Source organism: Triplophysa dalaica, chromosome 1 (genome assembly GCF_015846415.1).
Source record: "Triplophysa dalaica isolate WHDGS20190420 chromosome 1, ASM1584641v1, whole genome shotgun sequence".
Classification (NCBI taxonomy): domain Eukaryota; kingdom Metazoa; phylum Chordata; class Actinopteri; order Cypriniformes; family Nemacheilidae; genus Triplophysa; species Triplophysa dalaica.
This window is the reverse complement of record NC_079542.1, coordinates 13,205,017-13,224,581: the sequence shown is the minus strand read 5'-3', so window position 1 is coordinate 13,224,581 and position 19,565 is coordinate 13,205,017. Positions and strand designations below refer to the sequence as shown.

General features: G+C 39.0%; 1 protein-coding gene across 1 annotated transcript; it reads right to left on the bottom strand.

Annotated features, from left to right (window-relative positions):
• Window positions 1-14,270: 14,270 nt before the first annotated feature.
• LOC130429760 (NEDD8-activating enzyme E1 regulatory subunit) lies at window positions 14,271-19,288 on the bottom strand. Its single transcript, XM_056758515.1, has 20 exons — window positions 19,149-19,288; window positions 18,664-18,767; window positions 18,509-18,569; window positions 18,344-18,374; window positions 18,183-18,254; window positions 17,972-18,051; window positions 17,773-17,882; window positions 17,389-17,498; window positions 17,227-17,289; window positions 16,735-16,798; window positions 16,553-16,644; window positions 16,410-16,469; window positions 16,138-16,271; window positions 15,750-15,825; window positions 15,579-15,618; window positions 15,344-15,430; window positions 15,130-15,222; window positions 14,798-14,912; window positions 14,639-14,688; window positions 14,271-14,520 (listed from the first exon to the last, which is right to left on the bottom strand). The coding sequence occupies exons 1-20, from the start codon at window positions 19,196-19,198 to the stop codon at window positions 14,411-14,413; spliced, it is 1,602 nt and encodes a 533-aa protein (XP_056614493.1). The 5' UTR covers window positions 19,199-19,288; the 3' UTR covers window positions 14,271-14,410.
• Between the last annotated feature and the right edge of the window lie 277 nt (window positions 19,289-19,565).

Below are 19,565 nucleotides of genomic sequence, written 5' to 3'. Positions count from 1 at the left end.
CTTTCAGGATAACTAGAGGGATACAGTGCAATGCAGCACATTGTAGTGGGGGGAACAGGGTTGGGGAAGGTTTCTGGCATAAAAGGAGGAGCTCTGATGCAGCATAAAGAGGAAGAGAGTAGCCATGACAAACGATATTATCGCCCCTCTACCTCTAAACATTTCACATGCACACAACGACCCCATGTAGAGCAGAAGGAAGCCCTCTGAGGAAGAGCACACAAATAAGAATTGCTTCAAATGGGTTCTCTCACATACTCCTTCAAAGAGCAAAGGACTTGTGTGACATAGGTGCTTATGTGCACAAATGATTACTGTATAAGGAACGGTGTCTGCTCACATGAGGGGACATCATAGGTGGTCACGAGAAAAGCCTTGAGACAGAGGAATCTGGAAATATTTGAAGGTTCCCTAGTGCCCTTCGCCGACACCATAATGAGCTCCTTCACATACCAAGCAAATTCTCTGGTTTCTTAAAACACACACACACAGGCATACAGATTTATGAAAGGAATGCTCTCTAAAGCCGAGGGGGGTTGGGGGGGTTAGGGTGGATGAACCCATTGCCTTCAGTGTTTCAAGTCACTGTTAAACGTGTTCTCTGTCAAATGAGAATGTAAATGATAAACCTGCCAGAAAAAAAGTAAGATTCAGTTAGGTCTAGTTATACATTACGTCTGACTTTATGCAATGTACATATAGTCTGAGCACTTTTATTAAAAAGAAAACAAAAGAAGATATTTATCCTTTGTGTTGAATGGTGATTCCGGTGTAAGGAATTTTCAAGCCAAAGTGTCCAGTTTCCCCATCCCATCCTACTCTGTTAAGATTCCTTCCTCCTACGGCACTCTCTCTCCCTTCCTCCGTTATTCTTCCTCTCTTTTCCTTCACTTTTATGTACAACAGATGAGAGGCCCGGCTTGCATCTTGATTGAAAGACCCTCTACACAGTGCATAGTTGTGTAGCCCCAGCTGCAGTGCTTGGATACACCAGCGCTATGTGTTCTATACTGGTGCCTTGGCACAAACCTGAGCCTGCTTTCCTGTCTCTTTTTACACATGAGGAAATGTCATCTTTTACATTTTTCTTCTCTAATCTCTTAAAAAAGATTCACACCACACATTTGATTGAAATCATGGCAAATAGATAAAATATCATTTTTAATATTGCATTCAACATGTCTTTTTAATTTTTATGTGTTTTTAGTGGTTTAAAGTTGTATTTAGTGGAAACGTTACTTGATAGTATAAATACTTTGAAAAGGAGAAAAAGATGAAAGCATGGAGTGTGAGAAAAAGAAAAGGATTTCAACAAAAATCTGAAGAATATGTGCCTGCGTCTCTCTCAAGATTTCTTATAAAATCACATGGCTACAATAATGCCTGTTGATCCATACTGATTAAAGTCAACTATGGCTTAGTTCACAGCACTCGCTGTAGAAAAATACAGACCCGTCTCACATTTTCATTTAGTAATTTAGTCATTTAGCAGACGCTTTAATCCAAATATATCACTCTTAAACACTCTTGGTAAGTGAAATAATTGACAAATTTCTAACAGATTTCTATCCCGTAGAGTTGAAAAGCAATGTATTTAAACATTGCTGAAAATATTAGAGGGGATTCCCATTGTTTTTTTCTATCCCTTTTGCTCCCTTTGTGATTGATAGCCCGGCGTTGCTGTGACCATCTGCCCTATAATGCTGTCATTATATACAGGTAGGCAGAAGCCTTTCAGTCTGTGCTCAGTTATAGTTACAACCAATATTGATCCACGAGTTAGCTTAATGGCCACTAAGAGGGCTGAGTCTGTCTTCTTACCCTTTCCCCTCTATTGCTCACTCCTCTTCCTTTGGTCTTTCTTATCCTCTCTCCCTCCCCCTGCTTACACACATTCAACCTCGCACTAGCACGCTTTTGTAACAGAGCCGGTGAAATGCACATGTGAGGGATGTGGAGAGGGAAGACAGTGGAAGAGGGGGGGGGGGGGGGTTCTGTATGGGGTCTGTATGTGTGAGCTAGTGACAGTCCCAGCATGGAGCCTCTGTGAGGGGAGATGTGTCATTGTTGTGCCGCCCAACCCCCTTACTCCATTCCCTAATGGCTTAAGGGAGAGAGAATTTTATACCCTGACATTTAATCATTCTAGACCATTAAACAGTGGCAGGAGGAACCACAAGCCGCGTGCCAAGAGGAGCTCGTTTTGCCTTGAACAGCATTGTGATCCAGCCCAACTGGTGCACGTGGCGTCTGATGTTTTACACATCTCTTTGCAGGCATTACAGAGACTGCAGCTGCTAAGGCAAGGATATGCTGTATTTTATCATTTTAAAGACTCAATTTGTTAAAAATGTTGTTTCAAATAAACGCACTACCAACCATTGACGTTTTGTGAGAAGCCAATGTGAGCTGTAAGTCCTCAAAAGATCTGGAAAAAAATATAAAAATGCATAAGATATGAGTTCAAATTGCTCTTAAATTATGTGCAGGACAAAATAATACATTTTGAGAAATGTTTGGTTTTGTGTCCATACAATAGAAGTCGATGGTGGCCAGTGTTGTTTGGTAACCACCGTTCTTCGAAACATCTTCTTTGGTTTGCACAGAAGAATCAAAGTCATAGAGGTTTGGAATGACAAGAGGGTAAGTAAATGATGCCAGAATTTTCCTTTATGGGCAAACTTTCTATTTAACTACTTTTAATCTATTCAAATGATTACATGAGGAAATATATTTTGCCACCTTTGAATTCATTTTATTCTCATTGAGCTGATTCGGAAGAACCATGGGCGTTTCTTGAACGACTCTGCGTAATACTATTGCAGTTTTTATCACAGCAAGACCGACCTACCAGTTATAACTCCTAATCAAACAAGAAAAACAAAACACTGCATTGAACACTAGCAGCCATCCTCCCAAGATGGGGCAACATTCAACGTGGCATGACGTCGATTAACAAGCTCTATACCAATGACCTCACGGGAATTCGTAACCATTTTGCAAGCTGACTTTTTCTAGTACTAGAAAAAAGAAAAATCAATACTGAGCCCACACCACGTCACTGGCACGAAAACAAATTGTTCTGAAATGTACAAATTAGATTGTACAAATTCATACAAATACCAAAATTAGCAACATTGTTAAATAGTTAAGTTTTTGCTTTGATATTATGTAGGAAATAGTGGACAGTACTGAAATACGGCCATTACCTACGGAGCATGAATTTGCATTTAACAAAAAAAGGGACTTTGCCTCCTTATTTCAGAAATCCACGACACGCCACAGATACAAACACTAATTCGAACAAACACACCTCATTCCTCATATCTGTATCTCCAAAACAGTAATTAATAAAATCAGCAGCTTGAACTAGATTAAATCACCAACAGTCTTGTTCCCTTCTGCAATCTGGTGAACATGAACAATGGAAATGGGAACATAAGCGGCATGCCTGTGTGTTTAAGATTAAATATTAAAACTATGTTGAACTCGGTCACCTTGAGAAAAAGAACATTGCAGGCGGGTTAGAAAGCCATTGACATCTGAAATTCTTGTTCTTCACCATAGAAAACAGTCTGCTTCTTACAATGGATCTGAAACCACACAGTTATTATGTAATCAAAGGGAAGTAGCAGTGCTCACTCATCAGAACTACTTCTGCATACGCTTTAAAAACCCCGGCTACTCAAAACTACATCCTAGAAATGGGATGATTTTGTCTCGTGTGTTGAACATACAGTAGTAGTTTGACTTAAATTCACAAATTTCAATAAAAACATTGAATCTAAAGCAACATAGACCTCGGTTTTTAGGAGCATGTGGGTGACACAGGTAAATCAGAGGCTTTGCTTACTTAGACAGAGCTGCCAGAGAACCTGTCACACTAAATTATTTATCAATTTGATGACAGTGGGGATAGAGGGAAGAAGAAGAATGGGAGATGAGGGAAAGAGTGTGGGTTAGAGAATTGTATGTCTGTCAGGGTGTGTGGGTAGATAAGAGTTCATGACTGTTTACATGGCATGTATGAGGGGTGCAGTTATCTGTTCTGCAGTTCTGGTTGATGTAAACTCTATGATGATCTGTCACATCACGTCATTGGCCACTCCTGTTAAAAGTCATTGTGTACAGGTACAGAGTTTGTATCTATGGAACTTCATTTGGAACTTACTAGGAACTATTTGGAGCTATTTTTAACAATACATTTAAGTATTATATACGATCTACACCAACAAAGTAAGCATTTTTTTCTTGCTTTGTCTTTTCACTGAGCTTGTCACAAAGCATTGTGGGATTGGCAATCACACAGACAGTGTTAAACACTGATAAAGATGTGATGTTAAAGCCCTACAGTACTATCTCTCTCACACAGTCTGAGTGGAACAGAAAGCATTCAGTCTAAACATGAGAACAACTACACAAATACAACCCTGGACTCAAGCAATTCAACATGTCGACCAATGTGTTAAATATTCCCAGATGAGCTGTTTTCTATAGTTGAAATAGTTGAAATAAACTTTGGCCATCTGTTTAATACTATAAGTATACTATATTTATATATTATAAGGGAAACTCAAAGGCATTTTTGATATCTTTTGGTTATATTTGCCCCTATCTATAAGCTTGTTCAAGTTTTCCAGACACAGTGCAGCGTAAACACCCCCAGAACAGACACAGGGCCTGAAACTGAAATTAAACTGCTCTCCGTCTCTGTTTTCTCTCAACACTCTCATATATTGTGCAATAGGAAAGAGTTTCTTGATACTACAATGCACTAGATCACTGCATTGGTGAGTTTAATCAGCAACAGTACAATCTAATAGCCTTAAAGAACAGGTCAACTTGAAAAGTAGAAAGACAGAGAGAGAGAACAAAGAACATCTCTCAATTTTACTAACGAAGTACATTTATGGAAATAAATTTTGTTTGGCAGATATTTGGCGATTTGTTTCTGCTGGGTCTAACAAATTTAGCCCCGCCACATGAAGGGGAAATTGTGGCCATAAAGTGCATGAAATGTCCAACGTTCCAAACTTCAGGCAGGAATTGGTTACAGAATACACTTAACAGGTTAAGAGAGAATTAATGGGTAGAAAGGCAGTTGGCACACTAGGGAAACCTGGGGTTTAACTTCAAACAAAAAGACTCACTATGAGGTAAGTGACAGAGGGAGATCACTGATTACAGTCTGCTGGTCGATGCTCATTAAAAAAAATTCTCCCTTATACGAACCTCACACACTTCTCACCTCCTCTACTTCCACCCTGCCATATGCCCTCAGCACAATGCCCCCAGGTGTTGAGGGCAGGCACAGGGCAGATCTGCTTCAGCCAGAAATGAAATTCTGTCATGACTTCAACAACCCTGAACCAGCATGTCAGAGCTGCAGAGGAGAAAAACTAGGGAGAGAACAAAAGAGTGAAAACATTTGCTATATCAAAACATCTTGAGCACAGCTGATGCAAACAAGTTAGTGAAGATATATAAAAACCTGATACTGCATCAGCTTATTTGTGCATGAGACAAGGTCTGAATGATTTGATGCTGGACAGTGGAAATCCTTGGTTTGTTATAGTGGCTTGTCATAAAAATATAATTATATTACATAATATAACATTGCATTGCATTGCATTGCATTGTATCATATGATTTTATATGATATGATATCATATCACGTCATATTATACTATATTTAGTTGCTTGTTTAAATAAACAGTAAAGTAGTAGTGGCTTTTTCCCGACACAAGCAACAAATTAGTTTTATATCAGGTTATATAAAGTATAGTAGTACATAGTGCAACAATCATGGCAAATATCAACTGTGATCAAATGTTTTCTTACATTTCACAAAAAGTAATTTTTTTACACATTTATTTTAATTATTACATTTCAGAAATAAACACAGAAGTTCTCAGTGGATTCATGTACTGTAAAAAATACCATTAAAGTTGTTGCAACACATGCTGCAGTGTCATATACTATCCTTCCATCCATCTGCTATCATCACAGCCCATCACACACTGTTATGTGCAATGCTCATTCGATGCAGCTCACTTCCTGCCATTAGTTCTGGTAATAAAGCAACTAAACTTCAGCATTTTATCACATCCTCACCTTGTGATACATCTCGACAGTTCTAAATTCACACAAATATAGAAAAGAGAAGTATACAGACATGATTCCCCACATCTGCAAAAACAGAAAGAGGAGAAAGAAGAGTTGTGGGATTAAGAAAATTAGGAAACAAAAAAGAAAAAAGGAAATGAAAGAAAAGAAAACAAGTAACTTCCAATAAAAGACAGCAGAGACTTTTAAATATAAAGAAAAAGCAGTGATATACTAAACCATACGCCTTCCAGATTCATATGCAATTTCCCTCAACAATACATTCTGAGTGCTTTGATTGGTTTAAAAGAAACTGAAACAGTCTCAAAATATTAGAAGTAAACTCTTGGCAAGGTGACCTACAAGTTCTTGGAAGAGAGAAAGCAACTCATACCTCAGGGATAGTGAACATATTTTTGACCAGTAAGCATTTATAGAGAGAGTTAATGAAATGTGAACAAGTAAAATTCCACTTTGTGGTCACTACACTTTCAATTCTCAATTGCCTTTTGGTGAAAACGTCAGGAACACAAACAGCAACCGATAAACCTGTTATTTAAATGTGTTTCGTGCCAAATGCACTTCCTACTTTTCTAGAAGCCACTGAATGTATTGATATTAAATTACATTGTCGGATGAGATAATGTGTCTTGTGTATGTACTTTGGTTTTCAGGTAGATGTTTAACCGGAACTTGCAGATATTCTACCTTTTGAGTAATTCTACCTAACATAATTTTTTTTCTTAAATTCCACAACACATTTCACAAAGGAACCAAACATAAGAGATACCGAGTGGACACAGAGAGTGGGATAAAGAAATGAATTGAGAATGATTTGCTCTTTGGCTTTCCCTCTGTCCTAAGGGTTCCAGAGGTGACTATACTGATGATGTCGGACACTTGTGTGTTTTGGATGTCTGGAACTGAGAGCTGTCACGCAAACGCTAACATGGCCGATACATAGTTCTAAAAGAGAGCTTTGCTGCCTTTAAGACACACGCTGTCTTGGTACTCCACACACACTAAACTAACATCGAAGCACCCAAACAGTTGCATAACACTGTCTCATCCCCGTTGTGTGACCCTGCAGCATGCCAAACTCAGCACTGATGCGACGGGGTGAAACAGAGTTCTCTGTCTCTCTGCCTGCCTGGTGGGAAGGAAGTTGAAGTCTCGCCTGGTCGGAGCGACACCAGCCCTCAACCCAATTTCAGAGCTCTGCTTTTGAATTAAAAGCTGTCTGAGAAAACAGGTCATCTCTACCCTTTAGCATTACTCTGTACGACAACATCTCTTTTAGCCGTAATGTTGATTTACAAGCTGAGCTGACTGTTGCTGTGCTGAGAGCTGTTAGGGTCAAAGCTGGATATATTGAGCTTGAAGATCTGGCTTTTTTCAGGCAGGTGAGCAACAGCATCAACACTAACATCCCTGCGATAACAAACAATGAAAATTGTTTCATCCTCTCCATTACAAAAAAGACTGTGGACTGACCTCTTCCTGTGTGTGTGTGTGTGTGTGTGTGTACGTCGATTCTCATAAAATGAACATGCATATGAAACGTTTATACCTTTTGGATCTGTGTTGTATTAATAGTGTGGGTTTAGAATAGAAATGTCGAGCTATTTATTCTAAAATAGGCCTGTGGATTGTGTTTTATAGATTTTTGTATTACAGCCACGCTCAAAAAAAGGTGTGTCCTTGTGCATTGTCTGGTTGTGCATGCTCTGCATGGGGCATCTGTAGTGGCCCCCTCTTGTGGCTGTAAAGGAAAACTACAAACGTCTACATCCTTCCACTACAGAGAGTCTCCTCCAGCACCCCCCATCCCCCACTCTTCATCTCCTTTCTCCTCCCCCTCTCTTCTCTTGCTGACTGCTGCATTGTGGGTCTCTGTAGCATTGTGCTGGCACAGTGAATGTGAGCCTGCTGTGCTGACACATGGAAATCAACACAACCGCACATCCTGATGTACACACAGCATCAACAAAAACACACTCACAATTACATGTTGCATTAACGCTACATAAATGCTTTCAGTTACGGCAGATCTGTTGGAGACTTGCCTGCGTAACCACTACTCAATGGGGATTTAAAGCAGGATGAAAGGACAATTTATTGGGTAATTTTTAGTGGGGATTTATAAGGCATGCATCAATATAACAATTTCTCATTGTGGATTTAATAACTTTGTAATTTCAAAAATTGTATTTGTGACAATGTAAATAGATTTTCGTAATGAAAAATCCTGCTTGTCTGTTTATCTTAGTATTTTGGCATGGATAGTCGGGTTCTTCCATATTGCATTAGCAGGAATAGCATCTACCGCTCTCTATCTTCAGAAGTGCAAGCCGCACACTTATCTGTGGAATTCTCTCTTTGCATATCAACACCTCACTGTAGAGCCCGTCGGGTCCTGAACAAGAGAAAGGGGAATGACCCAGTGAAACCCACAGTAGCTAAGCTCACTGTTTTCTCAAGGACGTGCCATTGATTATTAAAGTAAATTCCACACATGTTTGTAATCTGTGAGATTTGGGATGCAACCTGACAACTGAAAACCACCCACGCCTACTGCCTTTATATGTTACAATCAATTCACATATACACTGTTCAATATATATTGAAAGTTGAAAAAGAGAGAGAGAATTTCTAATATCAAAAGCGAAATTTCCTCTCTCCAACCCCACATGTTTTACCCCAACTGGCTCTTGTTTTCCCAGCATGGCCTCCAGAAAGTTTCCACCCAGTGGGGAGGTGCATCCTACAGTGTAGGTCACTGGGTTTGTGCTTTGGATAATAATGCTCCCTTACCCCTCTCAACATATCCACCAACCCACTTCTCATTGCTCTCAGCCTCAAGGATGAAACGGAGACAAATCAGCTATCAGCACGTGAATGATGAATGATTAATTCAAACAGCATGTTTGAGTAACAGGAAGTGTGCGACTGAGCACAGGTGTGAGTCAGTGTGTGCTTGTAATTTTAGAGAGATAACTGTGACGGCATTGAGGGAATGCTAAAAAAACTGATTTCTGTGATATGAATGAGATTCAGAATGACATGTGCTGTAGAGCATGTTTGCATATTTTGCATGTACACATGACACATCTGATATGCACTCATATGCTTACTGCATCAGATACCTTTATATATTGAACATTGACATATTATACAAATATGCAGTGTTCAGGTCAAAATTATTTAAACCCTAGCTTGTTCAGAGAGCTACAGACACAAAGTCCAGGACAAGGCAGGAAGGGATGGCCTGTTCCGAGTATACACTAAACTGTGTAGGCCTATGGGGACCTGAAGGGAGCACAATGTGTATAAAACACTAACAGGATCTAGGGTTCTCTCTGTTTACATTACTGCATATCTGGGCCTCAGTTTAACCTTGCAAGAAGTTCAAACAAATTAACCAATAAGATCTCACAGATGTTAATATTTTAAAATCTGAATGTATTTTGGTGCCTTTTTTTAAAGTAAATAGTTTAAAGGTCCAACGTGTCACAGAAATGCAAAATAATATACATTACTATGTCCTCAGAGGAGTATAAAGACCTGACATAAAGAAAAGATATGTTTTTATTACCTAAGAATTATCTATTTCTATCTACATACACCGCAGGTACCCTTGCATGGAATTCGCCATATTGTTTCTACAGTAGCCCTAAATGGACAAATGCTCTACAAAGCATGTTTTCTAAATATGTTATCTACTTTGGTAAAGAAGCGAAAACGTGATGACATTTTACTCCTGTGTCAGCCACAGAGACTGTATAAAACATGGACGTAGTGTCCATGACGTCACTTGTAGGTTTGTGAAAAGCAATTTTGAAGCCTGAAGTGGGCGGAGCCAGTTAGCACCATCTTGGCAGCACGTCACTCCTGGATCAGAAAAAAAGGGGGCCCTTGGGTGGAGTTGAGGTTTCTGAATGAAGAAATCACTTTTCACTGAAGTGGCCACGCCCTTAATTGCGCAGGATTATAAGGCTTAAAAAATTCACCCCCTCACAGTTGTAATGAAGGGCATAGTTAGCTGTATAAACCAAAATAAATTGTGAGAGAGACCGGAAGGTTTCAGCTCATGCAGCCACTGCGTTGCTTCTACAGGAGGGTGGATTACGCTGGCTGCAAATCGCATCCGAACCACTAGATGCTGGTTAAATTTCATACACTGGACTTTTAATAGCAAATCTGCTAATAATAATAGGTATTTAAGAAAATAAAAATAAAAATATACATACAGTAAAATACAGTATAATGTGATTATAATTTTAAAGCTCTCCTCTGGGAAGATAAATATTGCTGTACAAATCACATCTATTAAAGAAGGTACTTTGCAGCGCTTTTTCTGCTGTAGTTTGCTTTGGAGAGCTTTCTGCGTATGGCTGTTCCGCTGTTATAGTTTACAGAAAGGGGTTGAGGTCACTTAAAGGTGTGTTTGCATGTTTGAGCTCAGTGTGGGCCGGAGTTGCTCCCCTGAAGGGGGTGAAAAGGGTAGATAAGAGGAAGCACCTGGCGTTGGACAGGGAGGTTAGACGAGAAGAGGGTTTGGCCATCGAGGGTGACAGTCAATACTCATTTATAATGGATTCGAAATGCATATTTGCCTGTGTTCTTCGATGAGAAAAATAAAAAATGAAGACATAAGAGAGGTTAAAATAATAGGGATCAAAGTGTGAAGGTTACACAAATAAAGAGACATGGACAAACTCACAGCATCTAATTTTAAAGCACACGAATCATTTATCTGAGAAATGCTCTTAATAAAAGCAACTATGAAAAAAGATTAAGACATCTTTCTCTTAGATTTATAACATTGACGTCATCCATCTCGAAATTCAAGGACAGCCAGAGTATAGCACTGGCCTTGTGCCATTCCAGAACAGCTTAAAAAATCCTCCAACAGCAAACAATTACATGGTTTAGTGGATATTAGTGGATAACAGTACAACTGCTGTATGTTTCATGCCGGTGTTGAAAACATGTGACTTTATGAACAAACGAATGCTGATCCGCCGGTCCAGTCTGAGTCTTGAAGAATTGATCAAAATTGGGCCTCACAACCTCTGACCTTGGATGAAATGTTGAGAAACAGGGGGTTGGAAGTCTGTAACTGCAGCTGTGTTACATAAACACACATAAACTAGCCTGTCTGTCCTAGATGAGACTGAAATTCTCATCACAACCACTATGAAGCCTGACTCCGTCACTAAATACGGTCATTTACCACCCTGATTCATTTTAGTGATTGTAAAGACACTAGGCTGTTTCATGCTTCATATTGTACAAGAGACTAATTTTATCTATTATACCACAATTCCTTATAAAGCCTGTGCACTAACAAATTGTTTTTTGGACCACGTTCTATGGTAATTAAATTAATAATGGCTGTACCCTATACACATTTATACCATGTACTGCCATCTTATTTGTTGTAAGGGCAGCATGTTCAGAGAACATTGTGCTCACACTGCATTGTATTAATCCATCCCAGCTCCACCAGACCCCAGGAGAGATGGAGAGACATAGCACAGCTTTGGCAGACGGCCAGACAAATATCCAAAATAATAATCAGCAGATTTCAGCTCACCACCTTCCTTCAGCCCCTTTCCATTATCTCCCTCCTCTGCTTTGTACTTTATGGGTGTTTTTAGATGTGGAGACACATATGTGTATGAATAGCTATATCAATGCAGTTATTTTTTAGCTTTGAAACATAAATACATTGCAAATTGCTAGAAAAAGAATCACTTGTGCTGTGTCAGTGTTCAAAAATTGGCGCATTGATTTTCACATTACTGCTGACCACACAACATAGCTAACTCATCTATTGTTCAGCCCCTCCTCCATGAACGCAGATAATGAATGTCCTCTTGATAACTGACGTATTGATGACTCAATGTATTTGTGTGGATATGATATGGATATCTGACAGATTTTTCACAATGGTTAATGAATATACGAGAAGTTATGCATTAAACATTATCCAATGGGGTCGTCATCATGCAAATCAGATTGTGTTGCTTATTTATCTTCTCCGGCCTATTGAGTGTTATATTCCTGTATTTGTGTGACTACCGGACTTTCCCGCTCACATGGCAGACAAGACAACGAGAAATGAATGTTATATGTGTGTGAATGAATGTAGTGATAGTATTGCTCTATCACTGTCTCTTTATCTGGAGAGCAGGGCGTGTTTATGAGAGGCTGTGTGTCGCCTCTCTGGATGATCCTTGGCTTCAGTCATCCATATTAATGAATAAGAGCTGCCCTGTTCAGCACTTTTCCCTTGGGGATGGGATTCGGGACTTGGAGATCCACATAAAATATAGCTTCTTGTAAAGACGAAGGGAAAATTGACATAAAGAGCATTGTCAACCCATTAATCGGTAGAGTTTCAATCAAAACATGATCATATAGATGTCACAACCTGTCAACCTGCAGGGGTATACTGTATCCTCACATTTTGCAATGGTGTTTAAGGGATGGTTCACTCAAAAATGACAATTCTGTTATCATTTACTCACCCTCGTCATTTCAAAGCAGTGTAACTTTCTTTCTTCTGCAGAACACAAAAGAAGATATTTTGAAGAATGTCTTCAAAAGAATGTCTTCATTCACTTCTATTGTATGGACACAAAACCAATGCAAGACAACGTGTACCCTCATTGTTCGGTTACCAACATTATTCAAAATATACAATATATAGAGGGTGAGTGAATGATGTGTCTGAATTTGTCGACAAAGCTGTATGGCACCCTGAACTTCCTTCTCGCCACATTTTGGCTCCTGCTGTTCCTCCTCACCAATTCTGTCCTCCCAACTGCAGCTGTCACTGGGGAGTAAAGATTCAGGACCAAGTATCCATTTTTATCTACACTGCATCAGGTGTTTTGTTGTGGAAAGAGGCTGTGGTAGTGCCATGTGATGGTAAAGCACACCGAATGCTAATAAGTCCTGTACGGAGGCAGCAAGCTATACATTACTACAGGTTACAAAAAACTGATTACCAAAACAGTCAATGGTATTTCTAAAAAAGGCTTCAGTGAGATGGTATCGATCGGATGGCTGAATAGAGAAAGACTGTTTAGCTGTGCTTTCAATGTCAATCTTTGTCCAGAAGGAGCAGAATCTCCTTGGGGGGAATTTCCATTCAATTGCTGCAGGCTGAGTTCAACATTTATAAACACGGCCCAGATATTACCTCACAGAAAGTTTATAATGCACATTCTGCATAGTTCGCAATCTTTATACATCAGTGAGTTTTTTTAACGTTCTTCACAATCTGCTTCTGCGAACCCAATGAAGTAACTGATCAACATCAGCTGGTTTCTTATTAACATTGTCCTGCCCAATCAATTTAAGGTCAGCCTGCAGTTATGAATTATTCACTCTTCTATGGAATGTTCATTTAAAAAAAGGGACAACATTTGAGGGCAGAATGCATGCTAAAAAAAAGGAAAATGGTGCCCTCCGCTGGATTTAGGCTTTAAAACACACAGCAACATATTGACGACTGTCTCGACATTTCAAACCACCTAAACTTCTTGGCATTTAAAAAAAGGACAGGGAATGAAAACAGAAGCTTGTGACACTGATTGTGTTCTTTCTGCGTCTAGACTTTGTGAGGTAAACCTACCTATTTCCTAAACCACAGAGAGCTTTCTGCTTTCTAGACAGGCCGTAGAAACACAGCACTCCACCCTACAGCTAGAAATCGCTCTGTAATTTACTCGAACACACAACAGCCGCTCACCGCACCGGTCCTTGGTGTAACAAAGACACATAGAAAATATTTGGCTTACATAAACAGTAGTTCTTCAGTTACAATGTCAAATTGTCACATGTTTGTACCATACTACACGCAAACTAAATGCAAGACTTGGTATCCCAAATATAAAGCTGTAAAACCGCAAAATTGCTGGTGAGGACATTTACCGGGGACACATGTTTTCTCATTTAGCTTAATTTAAAAGTAGTCATGCAACTGAATGTAACAATTAGCTGGACGCACGGTCCAGGTGAGTTTTGTCCTACCACCATGGGTCACACTTTTATAAAAAAGTCATTTATACCACGCTAGTGAACAGACACATATGATCATCTGTTTAACCTTATTCAATCATGGGAATATGAGCAGACAAACTACAACAAAAGCATTTTAAATACACCGTTTATTCTCGTCAGAGCAACAACATCTAATCGATACAAGTAGAAACAAACTTGAGCGCCCCTTTGATGCACAAATAGGTGAAATGGAAGATTTTGGAATGATGACCAGATGGAGAAGATTGTTCTACAGCTGAAAAGTCGCAGAAGTCTGTGCCATGGCGTTATAGATGAATGTGTTGTTGAAAGGTACAAACTGATGTGTAATGATTTTGATGGCTTCTTGAGCTGCTGTCCCTACAGGAAAACCACAAGAGATCTTACTTACAAATAAAATCCATATAGTTCAAGTGGCCATCACATGCATGAGCGTGTGACCAGGTAGTCTGTTATGTAAAAGCACGTTCATATTCACCTCCCAAAAAAGCAGCGACTGTGTGTGGCTCGGCAGCTCCGTAACGACAGCTGGAAGACACAAAATAAACATGGGAGCATGTGCGCTTTTTTACTGTCAATGTTATAAAGCATATTTTCATACAAATATTCGTCAAGTACATATAAGGGTGAAACGTACAACTCATGGATGTAATCATCTTTCACATTGACGTTCAGACTGTACTCCAGTAGAAGACTATTTACACAAAGCTTCAGTTTATTAATGTCTTCCTCCACCTGGTAATTGTAGACACCTAAAAAAAAAACAGTGGCACTGTAATTTAATGGTGACAATTCATATGATCGCATATAGTACTTTAACAAATAGCTTTATTTTGGTAATACCATAGTATTTTGATATACACCATCGACATTGTATTTACATGACACAAGTTACCTGTAATAACTTTGTAAAAAAAACAAGGTATATTTTGATGCATTCATAGACATATCAATACAAACTGTAGTGACCTGGGTAACGTGAGTGTTGTTGATAGAAGCGTTCAACTGAGCGGAGCATGAGGTAGAGGACCATCTCACTGTCAGGACAGCCCATGCAGGAGGCTGTGGAGAGAGAAATAACCACTTAACCACATACATGACCTACTGATGATGAACCTTTATAACCATTCTGAGAAATAAACCACAAGCCATCGAAAGAATCCACAGAGAACTTAATACTTACTGATTTCATCTTTGTTAAAAGCATCTACACTGTACTCGTCTACCAAAGACCTGCATCGCACCACCCTGAGAAAAGCTGCATTCTTACCTGCAGGGAATAAAATGCCACAGACTTACCATTTCCACACAACGCCAGAACAATATACAATTATCGTAGATATCCTAGATGAATATTTTGTACTGGAACATTCATTGTTCATGTAGTAATATGCATGTTGAACAATAGCAGTACTCACAGAAGAGTTTTATTTCCTGTTCTGAGATGCTCTCTGGAGTCTTTGAAATAAACATACAGTCATTATTAGTAGCATCATGAAGCCAATCAACCCCAAAGGTAAACGTTAGCGTGCACATACAAGATAATAAGTGCTATTATCACAACTCAGTATGTTTAATTATATAAATACCTTTCCAACTGAGTGTAAAAGAGATTCAATATGTTTGGACACGATTGTAGCATCCTTCATTGCTTTTTCTCTATAGCTGAAATTGAAGGAGACAAACAAATGCCCTTGTATCAAACAGCCTAGTGTACCAACACAATCTCTAAAGCAACGGTACTTAAGTTCTGGAGTCATCCAAAGTGAACACGGTTAGCCAAACAAAAAAATCATTTGAGTATTAATAACAATATAAACTCACTTAAAACACACATCTGATCAATATCCATTTATCATGATCCATAATTTAGTGCGTAAGTGCAAGTCGCTTTGTAGAATTTCACTAATTCATTACAACAAGAACTTTTCTGACTTACTGTAGTTTGAAATCTAATAAAAAAAAAATAATACCTACACATTTTGTAACTTGATAAATTTGTCTGAGTCAGCGATCATGTCCGGGATGATTCCGCGCACAGGCAGGTTTCCGCTTCCCTTATTTCGAACAAAGTCTCGCACTCCACGTGCCATCACCCAGAAAGACGGGCTCTATGTTAAACACGCAAAACCAATCCAGTGGAAAAAGATAAACATAACACCATGAGAGCTGCTACCAATGAAGTTATCGTTTAAACGTTGCATATAACACACACATAAGATAAGGGATGAAAACAGAAAGCTTCAAACCTGCGAGGTAATGTTTTCACACTGCTCCATGTTAAAAATGTCCTCCACTGCGCTAGAGATCTATATGAGGATGAGAAACAAAGGTCAATACATATTAAAGTACAGCACAGCACGCAGATAACCTTTGAGGTGAGAAGATCTACCTTGGTGGGGTTTAAAACTGTGTTCACATTCTTGATAGCCTCCTCAAAGTTCTCTTCATCCTCTGGTGTTCCACTCTCATTCTTAAGCATTCCTGAGAAAACAGGAAAAAAACTCATAAACACAGAGGTAAGCTAAACTAATGGCTGAAATATGACAGTATGATTACAATCAATTAAATGACCTTCTCTGACGAGTTGTCTGAAAGCTTCCTTCTCCTTATAATTCTTCGGTAACTCTGAGTTGTGCTGAACCAGAGGACACATAGGATGATAAGCTTTAACATTAGTGAGGTCTTACGCACATTAAGCACATATTATAAGCAAGTGGTTCTTAGCTCTGGCCTGTGAGATCCATTATCCTTCCAAGTTTAGTCCCGACCTTGATAAAACACACCTGACCAAGTGAATCAAATGTCTTCAGGAAGACATCATTTTCGGCGCAGCGCAAATCTATCGACGTATGACATTAAAGTACCACGAGAGTGATTCAAACTGTAAGCTTTTGAAACGCTCTTGCAGTACTTTAATACGATAGGCCACACATTAGGTTGAACACGTCTATTCTTGAAGACATTGATTAGCTTGTACAGGTGTGTTTTATCAGTGTTGGGGCAAAAATGGATAATGCGGACTAGAGATGAGAACCACTGTTATAAGCACATTTCAAGAATTACCTCACTATACCATTTTTCCAAGTATTTGGCAACAACAATAATCCAGGGTGTATGGCTGTGATCCTAAAACAAACACACGAAATGTAGGCCGACAGTCATTTACAATTAACAAAGAATCAGCAATTACAATATTGACGTGGTAATCGTCATTTTTCATCTCACCTTCTTCTTCATGTTGTCCAGGTCATAGGACTCTATATGGTTCTTAAGCTCTGTAAATGGCTGATCTAGCCTAAGGTCCTCTAATGCATTGTCAGGATGAGACTCAACCACTACAATCAAAGTCAAAGACAGGCCCGTTAACATTTTAACATAGTCAAGTTTCAGAAAATGTTGTTTATCCAGTGAGCTGTCTAGTTAGTCTTAAGGCAGCCCTGCATATTAATGCAAGCTAAGGGTTCTGTGCCCGTTTATAAGGACAGATGGATAACTGAACTTGACACATTTTAAAAAACATCTTCAATAATTCTCATGCCCTTTCAAAGATAACTTCAATAACAGAAAAGAAAGATAAACTCATCAATCAACAAAGAACCATTTGTCTACCTGTGTGCTCCTTCACAGCTAGCCTCATGTAACCAACAAGCCCATATGTTCTACATACAAGGAATGGAACACCAGCCTCCCATAACACAGTAGACAGCCTCAAATATGTGCTGTCAAGGTAAGACAAAATAAAATACATGACAATTGACAAAACCAGCATCTTAAAACCAAAGAAGTAGATTGTTTTAAGAGCTATTACCTTTCTGGAAGCTGCACACTGATTACCAGACTAAATCTGTGAAAAAACTCAGGGTCATTGTCCAAAAGTTGATCAGGACTCTAAAGATGAAAAAAAGGAAACGTGATGTAAAACAGACAACCCATAGGAAACAATAAACAATTTAATATTTATATAAAAATATGACCATCAATTGAAATACTACATTTTAATAGCAATGACAAAATCTGACCTCCTCCACAAAGTTTCCAGACACATCACCGTTAAGCTCCTGCAGTAGTTCAGTTGCAGCCTGAGCTCTGTTCTGCAAAATAATCATTATATGATTTATAAGTAGATCGCATTCAGTTTAGAGATATTTTAAGCATAATTTGAACACACTGCAGAGCTTACCTTTCCAATACTGTTGTTGCTAAGGAAGAAGCTGCAGTAAACAAAATGAAAGTATCATCATGTATTAATAGACATTACTGAATATGTATATTAATATCTTTAAGAAAGTGTCAATTTAGCATAACTGATAAGTAAATACTAAGGAATGACTTTAAATATACATACTTGTTTCCAACATCCTCCCCTGACACTTTATGCCCGTCAACTAGAGTAAAGGCTCCAATGCCTGTGAAGGAGAGCAGAAACAGAACGTTAATGCATCGGCACACACAGAGAAATGTAAGTGTCACGATTCAATATGTAGTGATAAACACTGATACCTGGCAAAACAAGGTTCTTGAGTATCTCAGTGCCAGATGCAGTGGCATTGATGAGACACACATGAGCATTTTCAAGAGCTTCCTGTCCATGATCTCCCCACAACCTGAAACAAACACGACATGGATAAATATGGTAGCTGTATTAATACCGTGGTAAATTTCGCAGGGACTTTCATACGTAGGATTATAACATACTCTGGTAAAACAGACAGAGGACAACAACAACAGACTAGCGCTTTACAATATGTTACAATAGTTATTATCAGACTAGCGTTAGATATTAAATACATTAGGGAAGATCGTCTAGGTAACTCGTGACACATTGTCCAGGTATCTGAAATGAAAAGGTCTCATTTTACTGTCATGTTGGGCCTGTGTGTTTTCATGCGCTAATGTAAAACAAAAGGCTAGTGTCAGTGCTAAAAGATAATCATTGTGCACGTTAATGCCGTTTTCTGTGATATAAAGAGCCGCTAGAGATGTACCTGAGCTGTCGATCATATTTCTGTTCTTTGCTCGCTTTAAGGTCTGTCATGGTCCTCTGTCTGCTGCAGCTTGATCTTCTACCCAGTACGCCGCTGTTGCATGATTTTCACATCGACAGCGGCAGATTCGACGCGGAGCGAAGGGCTTATCCTCTGTTTGACCACTAGAGAGAGACAAAAACACACTTTCAGTGTTGTAGTAGCAGAGCACAGTTCTTTTAGAAAGGCGGCAAATAACAGCATGTTGTTCTACCAGCAACATTTGGCAGAATTATTTCCTCCTTTAGATCAACAGACCAACTTCTCTTTTCTACTATTATGTCGCACTATATTTCTGTTGTTCATACTGAATTCAATTATCAATATGTCTCAGTTGGCTACAGACCATGAGAAGGAAGTAGGTAAAGAACGCTTCGG